This window comes from Juglans microcarpa x Juglans regia, chromosome 6S (genome assembly GCF_004785595.1).
Source record: "Juglans microcarpa x Juglans regia isolate MS1-56 chromosome 6S, Jm3101_v1.0, whole genome shotgun sequence".
In the NCBI taxonomy this organism is placed as follows: domain Eukaryota; kingdom Viridiplantae; phylum Streptophyta; class Magnoliopsida; order Fagales; family Juglandaceae; genus Juglans; species Juglans microcarpa x Juglans regia.
This window is the reverse complement of record NC_054605.1, coordinates 20,490,118-20,510,638: the sequence shown is the minus strand read 5'-3', so window position 1 is coordinate 20,510,638 and position 20,521 is coordinate 20,490,118. Positions and strand designations below refer to the sequence as shown.

General features: G+C 34.4%; 3 protein-coding genes across 4 annotated transcripts; 2 read left to right on the top strand and 1 right to left on the bottom strand.

The window, feature by feature from the left end:
- Positions 1 to 222: 222 nt before the first annotated feature.
- On the top strand, positions 223 to 8,602 carry LOC121237405 (MLO-like protein 11). 2 transcript variants are annotated; one of them, XM_041134127.1, is made up of 16 exons: positions 223 to 393; positions 773 to 990; positions 1,445 to 1,502; positions 1,610 to 1,836; positions 1,997 to 2,113; positions 3,089 to 3,149; positions 3,486 to 3,580; positions 4,180 to 4,254; positions 4,977 to 5,062; positions 5,766 to 5,815; positions 6,119 to 6,159; positions 6,359 to 6,529; positions 6,662 to 6,697; positions 7,053 to 7,120; positions 7,203 to 7,263; positions 8,024 to 8,602. In XM_041134127.1, exons 2-16 carry the CDS (start codon positions 886 to 888, stop codon positions 8,405 to 8,407), a joined length of 1,635 nt encoding a protein of 544 aa, XP_040990061.1. In that variant the 5' UTR covers positions 223 to 393; positions 773 to 885; the 3' UTR covers positions 8,408 to 8,602. The 2 variants fall into 2 exon arrangements, with proteins under 2 accessions (XP_040990061.1, XP_040990060.1); XM_041134126.1 differs by having other exon boundaries at positions 1,997 to 2,128.
- A 1,029-nt stretch (positions 8,603 to 9,631) lies between these two features.
- Positions 9,632 to 11,706, bottom strand: LOC121237403. Its single transcript, XM_041134124.1, has 3 exons — positions 11,496 to 11,706; positions 10,197 to 10,278; positions 9,632 to 10,024 (listed from the first exon to the last, which is right to left on the bottom strand). Exons 2-3 carry the CDS (start codon positions 10,270 to 10,272, stop codon positions 9,921 to 9,923), a joined length of 180 nt encoding a protein of 59 aa, XP_040990058.1. The 5' UTR covers positions 10,273 to 10,278; positions 11,496 to 11,706; the 3' UTR covers positions 9,632 to 9,920.
- A 7,740-nt stretch (positions 11,707 to 19,446) lies between these two features.
- On the top strand, positions 19,447 to 20,521 carry LOC121237402 (ethylene-responsive transcription factor 4-like). The gene has a single exon (XM_041134123.1). The coding sequence runs from the start codon at positions 19,593 to 19,595 to the stop codon at positions 20,208 to 20,210; it is 618 nt and encodes a 205-aa protein (XP_040990057.1). The 5' UTR covers positions 19,447 to 19,592; the 3' UTR covers positions 20,211 to 20,521.

Sequence of the window (20,521 nt, the reverse complement as noted above, 5' to 3'; positions counted from 1 at the left end):
GTGCACCAAATGGCGGTTCTCCAAGCGTACGAGGAAGAAATTCATGCAAGAAAATTATGGGATTTGACGAGGGACCAGCTGTCTCGTTCTAAATCGGTTGTCATAGTTCACGTAAATTCGAGCTGAATGCGGGTGCTGTATTTTCCGAAGGGTCGAACATGAGCGAAGTCTCTGTGGTGAAAAAAAAGTCGGGCAATTTTTTTTTTTTATCATAAAAGTCAGGCATTTTGGTAAGAAGAGAAGCTGCAAAAAAATATTAGTCTAGAGGAATCTTTTAAACGAGAAAGAGACCAACTTCCAGAGAGAGAGTGATTATAACTACTACTAGTTCACCAAGAAACCTGCAGTTCAAATTGGGGTTACTCTTAAAGTAGACATTTTTTCCAGTTGAAGGTACTAGAAAGATTTTGTATTTCTTTAATGAAAAACCGAGTCTTTGATTTAAATAGCAGGGACACTTTCCGGTTAGAGAGGTTCTTGAAACTTTATCTGATTCCGAGACGAAGATGCATGTTCTTTTTGGCTTGGGAATAAGTATTAAGGGATACGCTTCTTTTTTTGAATTGGCTCCTTATATGTTTGTTTATATTTTGGTTAGTGCCACCTGAAACCTCTCTGTTTGATTAATGAAATGATGCAGGTTTGATTCCAAAAATATTTTTTTGAGTGAAACAGGGTGTCATAAGGGATCACATAATATTTGTATGTTTTCTTAGAATCAAGAAATGATTCTGATTTGTCTTCGTAATATGGGTCCTGTTTATGATCAAAGGACATGAAAATTCTGCTGGACTGGTGCGGGATGGGAGTTACTGGGGAGTACTTGGGATAAAGGTTTAAGGTCTGCTGGTAAAATAGTTGAGAGTGGTGGAAAAAGCACAAGAAATGAGGTCTTTGGCCTTGACTCCGACGTGGTCTGTTGCTACTGTGTTGACGATCTTTGTTGCCATTTCTTTTCTCGTGGAACGATCAATCCACCGACTAAGCTCTGTAAGTAGTATTCTGTATTTTCTTTGCTTATTAAATCTAGCATGCCCTGTTTATTAAAGTTTTGTTCTATGTACATTTCCTTTTTTTCCCTTGTAAAATATATAAATATATATATATATATATATATACACACTTCTCTTTGCATCCATAAATGACAATTGAAATAACAATTCGGATCAATTCAGCTAATTCAATTTGAATTCGGAAAAAGACCTAACCAATTTTAATATATTTTTTTTAAAATTGCTCATAGAGCCGGTGTAATTCGCCGACTCGAGCCCATCCAAATATGTTTTTTTTTTCTTTGTTTTTTTTTTTGTATTAACTGAGAGAGCTTTTTTAATGAAAAAATGATAACATTGAGCATATATTAACCTTTTCATCCTTTTGTTTGGTAAGAATGGTATAAAAAATGAATTGGTTAATGAAAAAAATGGATTCTCTGTTGTTTCAGTGGTTGCAGAAAACTAACCGAAAACCCTTGCTTGCAGCAGTGGAGAAAATGAAAGAAGGTATTTGGCATTACCATCTTATGTATTGGTAATCAGTGACTCTTAGTTACATGTTTGTTCATTTGTGCTGATATATGAACTTCTATTTTCTGGACTTCTATCACCAGAGTTGATGCTGCTTGGGTTTATTTCTCTCCTTTTAACGGCTTCCTCAAGCATGATATCCAATATCTGCATCCGGTCGAAGTTCTATGATAGCAAGTTTGCTCCATGCACCATATCAGTGCTTAAAAGGAAGTCATCCCAGCACCGTAATCTCTTGATGGTTTCTGTTCTACCTCACTCGTTTAGGAGGATGTTGAGTGACTTGAATGAAAAAAATACCTGCAGTAAGGCATGTGATTTCTTAAATTATAAAGTAACGATTTCTTTTGTCTTGTATACAGTCATATGCATATATATATATATGTATGTATAAATATCTCTGTAATTTATAAGTACTGGTTACTTTCCAAATAGTCTTGAAGTAATTCAGAATTTCTTCTGTCCTACAGGATCACGAGCCATTTGTGTCGTATCAAGGTCTTGAGCAGTTGCACCGGTTCATATTTGTCATGGCAATAACTCACATATCTTACAGCTGCTTAACGATGTTGCTGGCAATTGTGAAGGTTGTACATTCTGTGGTATACTAACACTAAACATAACCGAGAATTTCCTTGGTAATTTTCTTTTAAATTTAGTTGTTCTAGGAGATGCAAAAACTTGGAGAAATATTGATGTCTTGTTTTGGTATGATTTCATATTTATGTCGAATCTTCTTGTTTTTATATTGTCAATATGGGTCAAGACCTGGCAACATGGGCAAGGTACTACTGGGTCATCTTAATCAAAGGTTGCGTACTTCTTTGTGGCAATTAATTCTATCAAGTAGATATAGGAAGTGCGAGAGTACCAATTTCCCTGTTTAAGAAGTTGTGAACACCCAAAAGAGCAATGAAAGAAAATGGAGAAGTTGCACATGTCGATGGAAACCATGAAAGCAATGTCCGTGCTACTGAGATGGTTTGCTTGCAGCCAGAGAAACAAGTACCTCTGGATGAAGTAATTAATATCTTGAATCTTTTGTTGCTTCTTTTGGTTCGGAACTAGATATTTCAGTTTTGATTATTCCAGACTGTAAATTTATACAAGAACAGGAACCAAACAGATCTTATCACCAGAATAAACCACCTGTCCAAGCAGAAATGAATGCTAACAAAGTTCAGTAACATGGACTGATCAAGTACCATATAGGTCCTAGTTAGTACAGTTGACAGAACATACCTTCATAGTTTTTTACCAGTTGTATCTCTTGGCACTGCCTTAGGTTCTAAAGGACCTATTATATTGACTTTGTATATGTCAAAATAAGTGTTTTATATGCCCCCACCCCCCCCCCCCTCCCCATACTGTGTATATAAAAATTATAAATAGTCTTCAAAAAAACTTTTGGGAATGCTACATTATTGAATGACTTTGCATTCATCTTTCTCTGAATCGTACTCATTCTCTTGATATGCAGAGTTGTTTAGTTGAAAGCAATGAAAATAGAATACGTCTTTGTTGTATTGGTATTTCGTATGACATTGTAACAATTTTACCAGATTCATAGTTGGAGGGTATGGGAGATTGAGGCTCACATGGACCGGCACGGTTCATTAACTGGTAAGCTCTAAAGTGGTAGTGAGTACAATTGAACACCAATCATCTTTAGTGGCTCCCACATTTTGGTTAAAGCCTTTTACTTGGTAACTAGTACATTATGCATCTTTTTGACTCTCAGTCAACCTCCAAAGAATGGGAACTATTCTTAACATGCAGGCACAGTTTTCAAAGTAATCTACTGGTTTTTGAGTGATCATTTATATTCTTCAGCATGCTTATAATTGGTAATCATATATATTAGTTGATGTGAATAAGTATCACCATTTTATGGTTTCTGTCATTTTTTTTCTTCGATAATTTGCATTTTGAATTGTTAATATATCTATTGTGTAATAGAAATCACTAGAGAGCAGACACTGCAAAGGCAATCAGCATTTGTCAAGTTTCACGCATCAAATCCTTTGGTCAGGAATAGTTTCCTTGTCTGGGTGGTAGGTACACAACTTTCTTTAGTTTCCTGTATTGTACTGTCTGCTTAATATAATAGTGTGCCTGAAAAAACAAAGAAAACTCTAGACTATGGACTAGTAATATATAATTGATAAAACAGCATAAAGAAAGAAAATTAAACTCACTTATAGTGTGTTTGATTTGGGTACTTTAGCTACATATTGTCTTTTTCCTTCTTTTAAATAATCAATGCAAGAGGGATCTAGTCAGAGGGTCAGTGGAAGTGAATTTAAGGAGCTCTTTGAACATATCGGTGGAATTTGAAAGTCTGAGATGTGTTTCAAAAGGGGAAAAAATTTGAGTTGTAATTTAAGTACTGGAATGGGCAACATTGTCATGATGCAGTTGTAAGGGCAGTAATTGCTTGAGATTTGTGGGTTCATTCCTCAAAGTTTCAGTTTTCAGTTTCTTCTACTGCTTTTTAGTGATGTCAGTTCATGTATACTTTCTTTCTCCTCTCTCTCAACTTTAAGAGCAATTTTATATTTCTCATTGAAAAAACATTCTTTTTTATTGTTCTTCGAGGTTGTTGAGTTGGTGTAAAATTTATATTAAGCTTTATGGTTCATTTATATTGTAGACATGTTTCTTCCGGCAATTTGGACATTCGGTGGTTCGTGCTGATTACCTTACACTCCGCGAGGGCTTCATCATGGTATGCAGTACTCTCACTGGTTCACATAATAACTTCAGTCTGGCATTCTCTGGTTTTATAGTCAGTAGTACAGATTTTTGTCTGTGTTTTTTGTTCTGTTTTTTTTTTTTAATCTCCTATAGACCATCATCCACAGATTATGTCTTCAAGCTACCAGATATCATTTGTCACTGTTAATATTGTCTACTGAGCTTGGAGATCCGTCGTGCTGGAAAAAAGTGTACAGATCAAGTCATGCTAAGACAAACTTATGCAATGTCAATATTTGACTGGAAAAAAAACAGTTAATTTAAGACTTATGATAATAAAGAGGAAGATGATATCTATTTATGGACAGGTGGGATGGTTCTGAATGATGATCTTACGATCACAATCTGCTAAACAGACATTTCTGTTCATAGCAGACTGCATATCATTTTTGAATTGTTTTAGGAAGTATTCAATTTATTTCAGGTTTTAGGAAGTCTTAACAATGTTGAGCTTGTCCTGGGTTCCACTTTGGAACTCCCTTATGGATTTCTCATTTGTTATTGTTTTCTTGCAGTTCCATGGGTTATGTTTGCAACATTCTAATATCTGATTTCTTCTCATGTCTCCACTTTTGATATTTGAATTAGTGAGGGATTTGGCATTTTAAAAGTTGTTTTCTGATGATATATTCGGAACACTATTATGCCTATTACTTGATTAAATTTATTTCTGTTTCTCCTTATTCATGGCAGAACCATAATCTCAAACAAAAATATGATTTTCACGGCTATATGGTTCGCTCAATGGAAGAAGAATTTCAAATGATAGTTGGTGTGAGGTAATAAATAATTCAAACTCTACTACTTTTACTGCCATGTCATGGTCAAAAGTTGTTTTCATTAGTTTCTGCTCACATATCTCCTCCTTGAGTTCCAAGAATCATTGCTGGAATTGTTATTGCATCAGAATGTTCATTCCTTTTTGTTGGTTTTATACTTCCTGGACATGATTACTGAATTGGCATTCATCAGATCTACTTACCTTATGGGTTCATTTTTTAGACAAACTATTGTACTTTCTTCTTTATCTCAAAAGCTTACTGTGATTACAAATTCCTTGAATGAAATCAATTTAAGGCTAAAATTTTGTAAAGAACTGTCATTAAACTCTCACTGAAAGCAGGTGGATGTCCACGCCAAGGGTTTACACAGAAGGAATCTCTATATGCCTAACAACGCATCTGGATGAGGGAACAGGGTTACTTGGGAATACTCCTAAGTTTCCATTTTTCACTTAGCATTATATGTGTGTGTGTGTGTGATGTGCATCAGGAATTTTTATGTTTAGTCTAGGACGAGGAGGTTGGGGGCACTGGGGAATACTTGTCTCTGGGACCTTCAGTCATGTTTGTCTTAACTAGTTTTTTGCTGCTGGTTTAATATTATTTTGTATGATTGGTTCTCTGAATTGATTCTTCTCTTTGCGGAATTTTCCCTTCTGAAATTGACCTCTAATTTACCTGTTTGTTTAATGTCTTGCAGCGGTCCACTTTGGGGATTCGTTGTTGCTTTCATGCTGTTTGATGTAAACGGTACTGTTTATTACAGAAAATGAGGCACAAATAGTTGTTTTATGCCTGTTTCGGGTATATGAAGGAAAAGTTTAATTGTGTTGAATTGAACATACTCTGGTCCCATTATCTTCATTTATTTACTTTTTTCATCCCCCTTCAAGTGGTTCTTTCTGTAGAAACTCTCAATGTCCAATATAGCTTATTGCCTTGTACTTCTCATCTAGCTTTCTTTCCCATCAATATATTGTAGTCTGATTTTATGATACCTATCATTCTGAACTCTCTAAACTTGTGATCATTTGTTTATGATTCTTGATACAGGGTCTAATCTCTATTTCTGGATAGCAATCATTCCTATTGCTGTAAGTTCTTTTTTTTATTATTTTTTATTTGTAGCTTTCACAGTTACTTCTGGGCTAATTGAATAAGTGTGTACGTTCTAAGGTGGTATAATAGATGTGTATTTGCAAATGAAAAAAAGCATGAAAAGTCAACATAACATAGCTCTAAGTTCCGCTCATGTAAATGGCTTGTCATCTGGTTCTACATGTTTGTGTGCAGCTTGTTCTTCTGGTGGGCACAAAGCTGCAGCATGTTATTGCAACCTTGGCATTAGAGAATGCAGGTATAACTGGATTCTTCACAGGAGCAAAGCTAAGGCCTCGAGATGATCTTTTCTGGTTTAAGAAGCCGGAACTATTGTTATCCTTGATCCATTTTATTCTGTTCCAGGTTGGAAAAAGCATGATGCATCTGCAGATAGTTGCAAATCTGTTTTCTTGTTCTTTCTTAAATTTCTATGGACTGACTTTCAATTGGTAAAGCAAAACTGATTTGCATGTTCTTTGTTTTAACTCTTTGCAGAATGCATTTGAATTGGCTTCATTCTTTTGGTTCTGGGTACTCTCTTTTGTTCCTTGACTAGTTTGGCATTTTAATTGGGGTGCTGGAGATGACTTTTCAACTCAAAACTGATCATCTCATATTGTCTTGGAAATTTACTTCTACTCTCTCTCTCTCTCTCTCTCTCTCTCTCTCTCTCCTGTTTTTGCTGTTCTTCATTTGACAGAGATTAGTTGAGCAAATGATGGAACTTTGAGAAATCTGTTTAAATTATGGAAAGCATTAAGTGGTTACAAGATCATAACCTCAAAAGATACAGAAGAAGAAAAAAGATAGTGCTTCCTTTATTTTACTTTGCTAGGATGGAAGATCTGTGTATGCCAACTTAACTATTTTATTGATATAATTACAGTGGCAATTTGGGTATAATTCTTGCTTTATTGGGAATCATTTGCTCGTGTATATAAGGCTGGCTTTGGGGTAGGCAAACTTTTAAATGATGTCCTTGTTTTGGATACGTAGCATCATGGGGCCTTTTTTTTTAACTGTCATTATCCTGTAGGTTTGCTGGACAGTTTTTGTGCAGCTACAGCACCTTGCCTCTGTATGCACTGGTTACTCAGGTATTCTATTATGTGTAAACGTAAGATTTTAAATATAGCAAGGCATGAAACCACCTATTTAGTAGTACTCTCTTGTGGCATAAGTATGATCGCTAATGTCATTTTTAGAAAAATTGAGATTACTTGATAGGAACTGCTATCTGTGAGAAATGCTTGTTCTGATGGTCAATAAAAATTGACAGACTTCTTTTTGTAGGTCAGTAGAACTTACGACAACAAGATAAATACGTTTGCCATGCTTTAACCCCCAAATCTAACCTGGCTATGTGGTCTGTATTTGTGACTAGGTGCCGTTTAGATAGTGAGTTGAGATGAGATGAAAGTTGAATAAAATATTATCAGAACACTATTTTTTAATATTATTATTGTTTTGTGATTTGAAAATTTTGAATTGTTTATTATATTTTGTGTGAAAAATTAGAAAAGTTGTAATGATAAGATGAGATGAGATGAAACACTTCTTGTATCAAGCTTCATTCAAACTTGATGGGTCCACTTTGACTAACTTTTGAATTTTTCGAGTCCAAATATAATAATGCAGTAAATCCCCAACAACCGGTTATGCGTAGGACCGCGGGTGTGCCTGGTTCTGCTCTCTATTATTGCTTAAGATATGCTGTGTGTGGCAAGATTGTGGTATTCTACTTACTAAAGATGCATCGAGTGAGGATATACATCATATTAATACAGATGTTTCATGCCTTGAAATTTCATCTATTAACATTCCTAAAAGTATTAGACTTTTATTTTTCAATTTCAGATGGGAACAAACTATAAGGCAGCGTTAATTCCTCAAGGGATAAGAGAGACTGTCCACGTATGGAGAAACAAAGCAAGGAGGAGAAGGCTTGGTATTTTCACCGATAACTCCACAGTACACACGGATACAAGCATGGCAATGTCAATCGAGGAAGATCACGAGTTGCTTGACGATGCCCTTGAAACCACCACTGGTGCATTCACTGAGATCGAGATGCAACCAACTCCTGCAAGTGCAACCAACCTCTCTACAGTTGCTAATGAAACCTCAAGCAGAGTGGGTGCACCCCTCCTTCAATCCTCTGCTTCAGTTTCTTCGTCGGTTACATTGTCTTCCAGGACAGAAGGTATTCCAAGATCTTATTCTCTGCCAACCCGAAGATAATGAAGCAATTATCAATGACCGATGAAGAAAAGAGAAGCAAACAATATCATGTGTGAGTTTAGGCTTTATTTGGATTTCAGATGTGTAGATCCTTCCCTATAGTAATCTTCCTCCCATAGTAGAAGCTCATAGAACATTGCAAGATATAAGCTGTATCATAGTGGATGTCAACATACAAGATTTTGATTTAACAAATTCGGGAAACTCAAAGAATGTAAACTCGCATAATGATCATGTCAGGTTCTAGTTTCTCGGCCTTTTGACCCAAGGCAACATCCCTTTCATAGCAGAACAAACTAAGGGTGGTTTGAAACACAAACTTACAAGGAAAGAGTAGCGCTGTTGCATAAAACGTAACATTTTCGGCTGATAATCCCACATAGATCCAAAGCAAACAAATTATGGATCTCCTTGAGCCATCTGATCAATTACTGTGTATTGCCACATGCATCTCTTGAAAATTAGGGGCCTCCTCAGATACGAGTATTTTTTATGACCTTGAACGATCTAAACCTCGAAGTTCAGCCTTGTTTGAATGCCTTTCAATATTGTATTTAAGTGAAGCCAATAATAGGGATCGTATACCAGTTTAAGCTGGCATCGGCGGGGAGGAAGATCTTGCTACTTCAAAACCTTTAGAAATACGAAGCTTCGTAAAAAATTACATTGGACCATACAAATATTTTTCAGAGAATTGAGTTGAAACCAACGTGTCGAGTATGAGAATTACATGTTGAGATTTGTCTTGGTCATGAAATTGATCTGGCGCCCGTTATAGTCTCAGGCTGGTGTCTCAGATCTTCCTTGGTGGCACTTTAGTTTTTCTCTCTCTTTCATTTTTTTTTTTTTTTAATCTTTTTCACCTTCATGGGCTCAATGTTGGGAAGATAGTCCCATGCCCTTACATCTGGAGGATTTCTACATTGACATGGAGAATATCTATATTGACATGGTTGGCAACTTGGTATGGGTTTGGTAGCAAATGCACGCAGCTGGAGGATTTCAGTAACTCGGAGCAGAACAGTCTCCAAGACCCTAATTTCCGCTAGTGGTTAAGATCCCTTCTACCACAATGTCTCAGTCCATCAGCGGTAAGTGGAGGCCTCCAGATGAGTACTAGGGATTGTTCTTTTAAGGAATATATATATATATATATATATATAAAAGCCATGCATCATCCGCTTCTGACGAGAAAACTACACAAATAACATGGGAAATGGCAAATCCAGTAAACTCATTCAATTTGCCATTATAAACCTAATGGCGATCCCTCAAGGAACATAATGTGTATAAATCACAGTTGGCATGGGATAAATTTATGGTCTAAACTTAAAAAGAAAGTAAATAATTATCAATGAGAGGCCTGCCGACCAGTTTGGAAAATTTGATGCCATGAGAAGGGAGAAAAAGGGAAAGAAGAAACATTGTGCATAAACAGATGGCCCAATCTGGAAACCTGGGAAAGCACTTTAAAAAGATTTTACAAACTTTCTATCATGTTACATGCCTGTATTTAAGCATGCTCGTCGCTGCCTTCACCCTCCATTGCCTTCAAATTCTCAGCCAACATCCGGTTCCTGTTCTGCGTTTGTCTTTCTACAGCAACCATATATAGGCCTAAACAAGTAGTGAGCACCACCACCAAAAAGGAGGGAAAAATAAAAGATCATTGAGGCAATCGATTAGGCAATCATATAAGATTCATTGATAGAAAACTATGACAAAAAAGGGTTGGGGATTGTCAGATCAGATTAGTTTCATAAAACAAAAAACGGTTAGGAATGCATACCCACTGCACTTCCAATTGCACAGAGCCACAGAACCCTCATAGACCACTTATCACTAATAACTCCCCTGGTTCCCATATGTTGCTGTCAAAACCCATTAAACTGCTTTTGAGTATAGAAGCATTAAATAATAAACATCATTACCGATCTAACAGGCTACTAAACTAAACCAGATTCTTTACAATCAAAGAATTGTGAAGTAACAGAATCTTAATCAAATTCATGACTTAAGAATTTGTTGTCTAAGTAACAGAATTAATTCCTTTCCCAGTACAATTGGCCTGAATTCTAATAGCTCATACCAATGAAGTAGCTCACAAAGATATGCATCAGCCAAACTTAATGCTGTACCAATGTAGTAAGACTTGAAGGTTGCAAGATGAGCCCAGTTCAGAAGGCAGGCCAGTTGCAGATAGTTACATCATGCAAACCATAAATATATAAGGAGAAGTTCGCTCCTTGAAGGTAAATCATCCTCAACTGTTACGATCCCACATCGACTAAGTATGAGATTGGTTAATAGTTTATAAGCCCCTAGGCACTCTTCCCTTGTAAGCTAATTTTCAAGGGTAAGTTTTACCTAGTGGGTTGATAACATGAACCTTCAAACACTAACCCATGCCACACGCAGTAAAAATAAAGCAATCTTACTTTATCACGAAAGAGGGTGGAAGTGTTAGGATGGCTGCAGAGTGAATCTGGCCTAGTCTCAATGGGGAAAAGAAGCATGGAAGTGATTCTAATTATTTCTAAGATTGCCACTCGCTGCATAGTTTGTTTCAAGGAATAACAAAAAAGCTATAAATTATTTCGCCTCAGTATAAAATCTTCTGGTTCTTTATTTTCGTACATTTTCCCAGTATTCACTACTCAGATTATTCTTAAATTTTACCATAAACGAAAAACGGCGTTCTCGACAACCAAATAATTATCAGTCTTCATAGGAAGAAAGAAAAAAGAAAATAATATTCGGTGTTATCAGCAGCAGATACTCGAAACCAATAGCACGAGATCACATAATTCCTAGAGCAAATTCTTCCAAAACTGAGACTAACACAAACCCAACTTCAAAAAAGCGATGAAATTCAATAAATGAGTTGAATTTACAAGGTACACGAAATTAAGCCACCAAAGAACATACCCAAATCCCAGAGAAGCTTACATAGAGAATATCAAGAAAGTATTAATATGAATCATAATGTGGGATAACCCATTCATTTTCAATTGTTCCACACCATCCTCACAGATCAATAAGTTAAACACACACAAACGCGCGCGCGAGAGAGAGAGAGAGAGAATACCTTAGGGGTCGATACAAGTCGAAGAGAGGATCAAAGGAGATGGGGATTTTGATTTTACAGGGTTTTTAGAGGTTTAAAGCAGTGACCATTTGACTGCGTTGCGTATTATTTACTGGAAAATGGGATGCCCTTTTGGTGCCCCCTCCGTTTGCCCCATTGGCCTTGCCACGTGGTAGGCACATCAGCCAACAGAGATGATCTTAATATAAGGGGGCGAGTTAATGTCAGAAAAATCTGAAAAAAAAAAAAGAAAAAAAAAACCTGAATTTCCGTCCCTTTCTAAATTAAAATCAGCAATAATACCACTAGTGCAGAGACTCGAGTAGGAAAATAAAACACACGAGAGAAGACGAGGTACACGATACCGACAGAGACAGAATCTCTCTCCATTTTGTTCCCTGAACAAAATGGAGAGAGATTGTGAATCGTAGACACCAAATGCTCGAGTCAATATCCGAGAAAATGGGGTGCAGTGCGTACGAGAGAGAGATGAAGAGGGTTTTGAAGTCCAAACAAATGAAGAAGATTGGGAAGGAAATCCTTTGGCGTTGATTTGGTATAGCATTAATATTGAATTGATCAAAAGTTTAGTCAAATATAAAATATAATAAATTTCATTAAAAGAGAGTTGTATTGAATTAGTCAAATAGATAAGTGTGAAACTTTGAGTTATAATAAATAGATATATTTTTTCAAATTTAAAAAGTTATTGTTCACTCATCAAATTTATTTTTTATTCATTTTTAATCTCCAGTAATCTTTTTTATTCAGATTTAATCTTCAACCATCTTATAATAATAATATAAGAATCAAATTAAATTATTAATTAATATATGATTAGTATAATTATAAAATATGAAAAAAAATATTATTATTAAAAAAATAATATTATATTATTATTTTGATGAATTCAATAGCTAGTTCACTATGAAATTATGGATAAATAAATTTTAGATATATGAAAAACATGTAATTTTTATCAAAATTTAAAAATAAATATGATGAATATAATACTTAACAAGAGTGAGAGCCAAAGTTAACAGGGACGTCGGTTGGTTTAGTTTTTAGGAAGGAAAACCACAATTTCACTCTCGAGAATGCTGAGGAAGTAGTTAGTGAAATGCATTTTTTTTTTTTTAGTAAGTATTATATAATGTAGAGCTGTTTAATAAAGTTTTTCGTGATAAAATAAGTTTTTTATTTTTAGGCCCGATTTGGATCGGAAGATATCTTATTATTATTTATTATTATTTAAAAATTTTATTATTATTTATAAATTATCTTAACTCATTTTATCTTATCTATAAATTTAAATGAATCTTAATATTGGGCGACGTGCCGCAAGGCCACATTGGGGCAAACGTAGGGGCACCAAAAGGGGAACCGCAACGTCTTAAATTAATTGAATTTTTTTATTCATAATTTATACATTATTAAAAATAAAAAATAAAAAATTATGTATAGACATAGTGTTTGATATAAAAATAATTAATAGAATTTTTCTTATTTGAGAAAATAATAACGTAAGAGGTTGGATTCCATGCAGTACCACTTTACAAGGTTGAAGACATTGTTGAGCCCAAGCCCTCTTCTTCGAGCTTTCAAACATAGAATGAAAAGCTAGCCCGGCCCATCCCACTAAACACTAATAATTCAACCGAGACCCTCATGCAATTCATATTTTTCTTGGTCAAAAAAAAAAAAAAGAATTCATATTTTTCTATCTAATTTCATATCCTTTTAAACTTGTTTATTTAGCATATTGAAATTAGTATATATAACAATGAAATATTACATATTCTATCTAAATACAAGTCTCGAGGCAAGATACTAAAATATAGTTTCATAAAACATGAAAATTAATTAAAATAAGGTTTACTAAATACAAATTTCGAGGCAAGAGCCCTAAAATATAAGTTTTTATCCTCATAACATGAAAATAAAAATGAACAAAAATTGGGGCATTTTGAAATTCGAGCAACAATTTGATAAAGTTCTAGATGCCCACACTTGCCCATCTCACGCGGCGAGGAGTTGGAGCATGCCAACAAATATGTCAGTTTGATATATCTTCTACAGTAGTCATAGGCTTACTATCTATCTACTATCCATTTTAAAGTTTTGAATACCGTACCGGTCAAGGTACTGGAACGAAATATTTTGATACCGGTATCGTTTCGAGATAACGTTTCGAGATAACGTTTCAGGATAGTCGATCTATAAATAAATTATATATATAAATATATATAAAAATTATATTTCAAAATAATAGTCTATATATAAATAAATTATATACAAATACATATATATATAAATTATAAATAGTCTAGTCTGAATTGGAGGTTAAAAAATAAGCTTGTAGTTTGAAAAAACGAAAAAAAAAAAAAAAAAAACACAGGCCGAAATATCGGCCGGTACCGGCCGGTATTTGGCCGGTACAGAACAGATATAGTACCTGTACCAGCCGGACGGCCGAAACGAAAAATTTCGGCCGTACCGACCAGTACGGTACGAAATTTAAAACACTGATCCATTTACTACTTATAATGTTTTTATTTTTTTGTCATTTTATTTTAAGTATTTTTTTAACATTCTTAATCATTAAAAAAATTAAAAAATATATAAACTTACTACTAGTCACTTCCTTAAACATTAAGTAAAATAAAAAATTAAAAAAAAATCAAATACAAAAAGAGTAGTAAATAAATAATAAGAGGTAGTAATCTTATCATTTTCCTATCTTCTATGTATATATAAGTGTCTATCCGAAAAGTAATTGTATTTATTGGTTTGTTTTCCAATTTTTTCCCTCTATATTTCTCATTTAACGGTTTTATCCCTCGGAGCAGCTTTCTTCCCCGCCATAGTATTTGTCTACAGATTTGAGGTTGGCCATCCATTCGAACAGCAAGTCTTTGTTTTTCGTTCAGCGTGTTCTGAATTTAGAGATTCTTGACCTTTTCGAGGGATAGTGGAGCTAGTCATCTGTTTCAAGAGCAATTTCTAGGTTGAGGATAGAATCCCCCAAAAAAAAAAAAAAAACCCTTCGAAGGCCTCCAGAATCATTCGCACGGCTCAATCTCAAATCCCTTATTACACCCAGTTTGTGTTCTTCGATAGTTTGCACTTGTCCCGTCAGGTATTTTGTTGCAAATCATCCCTCTCTCTCCTATGTTATGTGAACTCAATGGATTGAAATGTTGGAGCAAGTTGTGTTCGAAGGTGAGTAACAAAATTTTGGCCTCTGAAGTTGGAGTCAACGAGCCTTCTCAGAAGGGGGTTGGGCTAGGCTGCAATAGAACGAAAAATATAAGGTAGCAGTTACAGGTAGTGAAGCCAATAAGGAGAAGTTTAGGTCTTTTGTTTGGGTCTTGGAGTTTATTATTTTCAACGAGTGTTGAAAATATGTAAACTTAGGTTAATTTGAGACTGGTTAGTCAAAACATCGAATTTCACATGACTCGCGTGATTTACATCGCTCTCTCTTACATTGTAAGGGCTTTTTCTGTGTTCCGTTAGATAATCGCTTAATTATTTTGCTTTGTAATTAATCTTGGTTTTGAAGAAATTTTATTTCTTTTATCTATATGTTGATTCGAGGTTCAAGTTCTGATGTGCGTTTTTGTTGAATAGTATAATTAGGACTATAAAAATAAATTGGAGAACCGAAAAACTGGCTCGGACCGGTTGGTTTGGTCCGGTTTTGGACCGATTAGGTTTGAGACCGATTCCTCCATTTTAAAAACTGGTCATAACGGGTCCGGTCTCCATTTTTATGTTTTCTAGGATTGGACCGGTTCGCATATTTATATATTTTTAATTAATTTGTAATATTATATATAATTTTTATAAATTGTAATTATATATGAAATAATGTTATATTATAATTTATAACATAAGATTTGAATCTTAAACATAAACATTTATTTGATCATATGTTTTAAATATAAAATATATATTAATTACATTTTATGATTTAATAAATTATCAACATATTTATTTTGGTAGATATATTAATAATACTAATATACATTGATATATTAATTATTATATTATCACTAACATGTAGTAATAGTACTATACCAGTAGTATTACTATATACTAGTAGTATTAGTGTATTACTAATATTTATATATATATATTAATATATAAGTATAAGATATTACAGATTTAATATATATTAACAATAAAAAATGAACCGGAACTAGTAAAACTGAAAGTACCGGTTTAGGAGGGTAATCGGTGCACTATCGGTTCTTGCAAATTTAAAATCAATGTATACTAGTTCGGTCTCAAATTTTGATCAAAACCGGACCAGTTATACCCCTAAATATAATGGAAAGTAACAGTTTGTTTGATCCACTAGAAATTGTATGCTTAGGAGGTTGAATATTTGAATCTTTAGCTTTTGCTCGATGTGGTACAAAAAAAAAGAATTGTCACTTTGTACATTTACTCATTGACCTCGTGGAGCAAAATAGAATTGGGAACTGCCTATAAACATTTAAATTTGATTCTTCTAGCTATGGAAACTTTGTAGGTTCTTTTTCATAAATATAAAGATTGTATATTTATGTCCAACACGCATTTGGGTATGCAGCAAATTGATAAGCAACTGTCAAGAAGCTCTTGATATTAGGATATATTCTAGGAATTTTGTCCATCTTCATCAATGGGGAATAGCCTGCATGTTCCGATACCTTGTACTAACTCTTTTTGGGAATCATAATTTTACACGATTGATTTATGAGATATGTTTTGTGATAATTTCCTCCCTTAACTTGGATTAGGATAGACCTGAGCTGGTTTGTTTATATTCTCTATTTATTATCATCGAATAAATTTTAAATTTATAATTCTGATTATAGCTCAGCCAGCTCTTTGGTGAATAACTCAATGATTAAGTTCACAAAGTTGTTCATCAATGGAGAATTAGTTGATTCCATTTCAGAATTAATTTCAACTATCTATAATATGTCTCATTAGTTTAGTACTACATGTTTTATTATGTTTCCAAATATCCTTTTCTCCCTCCCCTTTCATTTTTTTTGGATAGTTTATCTAATCTTAATTACCTCAAAAGAAGAAACAGAACATCCAGAAAACATATATTTTTGTGCTCGGCAGAACAGAGCAATTAAAAAGTTTTAGTGAAATACATTGTACTATAATGGAGATACAGATTAGGAAAAAGCCAAGTCATACATATTCTTTTCCTGCATGATAATTTTTGTTTCTTTTTACGATTAATACATGAAAATTTACCATTTTCTCATTTTACAACGATCAAGGTAATGTTAAACTCTCACTTTTTTAACTTTGACACCATTAAAACAAGAAAAACGTTTAAGACAATTGATCCAATAATAGAATAGGTGATAGCAAAGATTGCAGAAGGAGACAAGGAAGCTGTTGATTTAGCAGTGAACGTTGTCGTAGATCAGGCTTTTGTACAACAACAATTTATTGACAAATTCTATTTATCATCTCTACACATTACTTTTTTTATTATTTTTTTTTCTTATTAAATGTGTGGTATATAGATAATAAGTAGAATAATTCAATTAGTTTAAGAAGAATAAAATTAATAAAATAAAATAATAAAAAGTGTAATATTTAATGTATAGAGATGATGAGTAACAAAACTCTAATCTACTATTCTCGTAGGAGACAACTTGTTATATTCCCAATTTCCCCGATATGCAGTTCTTTTAATACAATTGTTGTGTTTTTCTTTTCTATTATTATTTGCTTTCACATGAAAGTTTTACGTTTAGGAAGAATTTTTCTATTCCTGCATCTGGGCAAATGTACATGACATGTTGAACCCTTAGTTATAAGTGTGTGTATATATATATATATATATGTTTATATAAAGCAAATCTGTCGTCACCAAAAGTTGCCGTTTCATATGAACCAACAAATATAACGGCTAAGTCTGTTTAGACAGTGAAAGAGTTTTATTTCATTTCATTTTATTATTACAGTTTTATTAAATTTTTACATAAAATATAATAAATAATTTAATTTTTTAAGATTTTGAAGTAATAATTATATTAAAAAAATAATATTTAACTTTTAATTTTATCTTAATATATCACATCTCAACTTACCATCCAAACGGCATTAAGGATGCTGCCATCTTAATTTCCATCAACATAACTGAATATTCGACTACAGGAGTTGAAAGAAAAATTATGTTATCGAACTCATTGTATGACAGGAAGAGGACAACTTTTATTTTAACGTTATAATTCTAATACAGTAAAGGTATCATAAATTTCTAATCATAAAAGATTATAATTCTAATGCGGTAAGGGTATCATAAATTTAGTGTTATTATTGTTAATATTGCGTTTCGCATGTTTTTTTTGCCAGGCTCCGATAACTCAGGTCTTTAGAAATAGATCTGTGAAAGATACAGGAGAAGACAACTAAAAAAATGTGGCCTTGGGACCAGGAAATCTCCGATGCCAAAATTAGTAAATTTTATTAGAAGTTTGTAAATAAGTGAAAAAGTTTAGAGATCAGAAAAATTTCTTATACCTAGGGATTGCTATTTATACTATGGGTCTGGAGAGGTGCAGATCGTGTTTGTCTTCACAGAGTTCGTGTCCTTTTTACTATGTCTGCTGTCAAAATCCTTTAATGAGGTGTGGTTTTGCGACGACAGCATCAATATTGTGTGTAGCTCGGTAGTAGTGCCATTAACGTGGCGTAGTTTTCAAGCCTTACTTTTATCTCTTGTGAGCCGTATATATTCTCATGCTAGTGGATCAAGGATCCTCCGCATTTTCCAATGCGTTCCATGCAAGTTCTCAGGTTTAGAACGTGGCCGAACGATGTTAGGCTGATTTGTCCTGTCAGTCACTTGAATCATTTCCCTGATTGACACCTTGCTCCGAGTATGGTCATGTTGACCCCTAGGTCGGGTATTGGGTCGAGGTCCAGTGAGTTTTGTGAACTGGGAAAAATTTCATTACAATTATATTATCAAAGTCTAAAGTTGATGTATAGAACATATCATCAACATCATTTTAATGATATTATTTGATTTATAATATTAAAATTTTAAAAATTTTCTTTTAAATTAAATTAAATTATGTCATGTAAACATTCTATTAAGTGTATTATCCACGTCAAGTTATAAATATAATTTTTCTAAGTTTTAGATAGACGATGGATAAAATATAAATATAATAACATATAATATATTTAAAGTTATAAGAGAGAGTTAGCCAATATTTTTATCTGAGGCGATATTATTTATTAACTTTGAAATCAAATATTATTTAAAAAGTTAAAATCATGATAAGATAACAAGAAAAAAAGAGAAACAATTTGGGTACAAAGAAATTTTATAAAATTAAATTTAAAAATTGATGTAATTTATCGTGCTATATTAAATTGTAAAATTATTTTTAAGATAGCACTATAATTACCATGGATTTCCATCAAGGAATCCTTCCGCAAGGCCATTTCAATGTTTTATTGTTTGAATTTTTTTTTAGGTGTTTTTATATCTTTAAAAATTTTAAAAAAAATCATAATATCATTGAAGATTAATTCTTAATTATTAAGTAAAAAAATTAAATCTAGAAAATATCTCGGTATCATCTCTCGATGGCCAAATATTTATCTTAATTTTATTGTAAAATAAATATAACATATCATATAAAATTATTTTAATTTATAAATTTATTTTTATGAAATTTTTTTATGACCCGTGACTATAACACTCATTTAAAAAAAATCGTTTTTTTTAAATATTTATTGGCAGAAAATAGCATAAAAATAAAATATTTTAACCTAAATAAAATATTTATTGAAATGGCAAAAACATGAGAACGTTGACACAAGTTGGCAAAGTGGATCGTGGTAGAGAAGCCACGTCCTGCTTAGACTGTACACAACAAGCGCCCGAAAAGGAGCGTAGCTTTTAATCTCTCTTATGCCCCTTTGCCTTTGCACCCCTCCTCTCTATAAAATCCCCCCTGCACCCTCTCTTTTATCAAGCATCGATTGTCTCCGACAACCTCTGCCTTTTCCAAATTTTCATTATTCACCTACATACCTAACTTACCCCCAACGGAAATAATGGCTCCGAGAAACGGATCAGATATCGTTTACCAGGACTCGGACTCGAAGGAGATCCGGTTCAGGGGCGTGAGAAAGCGGCCATGGGGACGGTACGCCGCCGAGATCCGTGACCCGGGCAAGAAGACCCGCGTCTGGCTTGGCACCTTCGACACCGCCGAGGAGGCTGCGCGTGCCTATGACGCCGCCGCCCGCGAGTTTAGGGGCGTCAAGGCCAAGACCAACTTTCCCAACACCTGCTCCGACCTCACATCACTTAACAACAATTCCACCACCCGCAGCCCCAGCCAGAGCAGCACTGTCGACTCCTCTTCCACGCCGCCCCCGCCACTCGATCTCACTCTGGGAGGCTCTGCTCAGTACCCGGTCGGCCCTACGGTCGCGTTTCCCGTGGTCACAGCTGTGCGCCCGATCTACTTTTTCAACGCGTTCGCGAATATGAGCGGGAACCACCGCGATTTGTGCAGGTTCGATCGAGCGGAGACGGATTTCCTCCAAACCGTTGGCAGTGGGGCCCACAGCGACTCCGATTCATCATCCGTCGTCGATTTCCACCAGCCTTCAACCCAAAGGCTGCTAGACCTTGACCTCAATCTCCCTCCACCGGAGGTTGCCTGATTTCTTAAAATTCTACCTGATCGCAGGCGAAGATCCGAGTTTTCCGGACGTTAGAGTCAGTATCCGAGTTTATTTCTCAGTTTCTTACCTTTGTATTGGGTTCAGATCGAGATAGAAGTGGATCTCGTAAGTTTGGAGAAAGCTAGCTGACTTGTTTAATTCACCGATGATGACTGCCCCGTCTTTGTACATGGATAACCAAGCTCTCTCTTATTTTTGCAACTGAGATATCTATCTAGGCTTCTCACTGTTGTTCAGCCATTATTGCTAGTACGTATTGTATGTTGCAACCTTTGAAAAGAAAGTTAAAA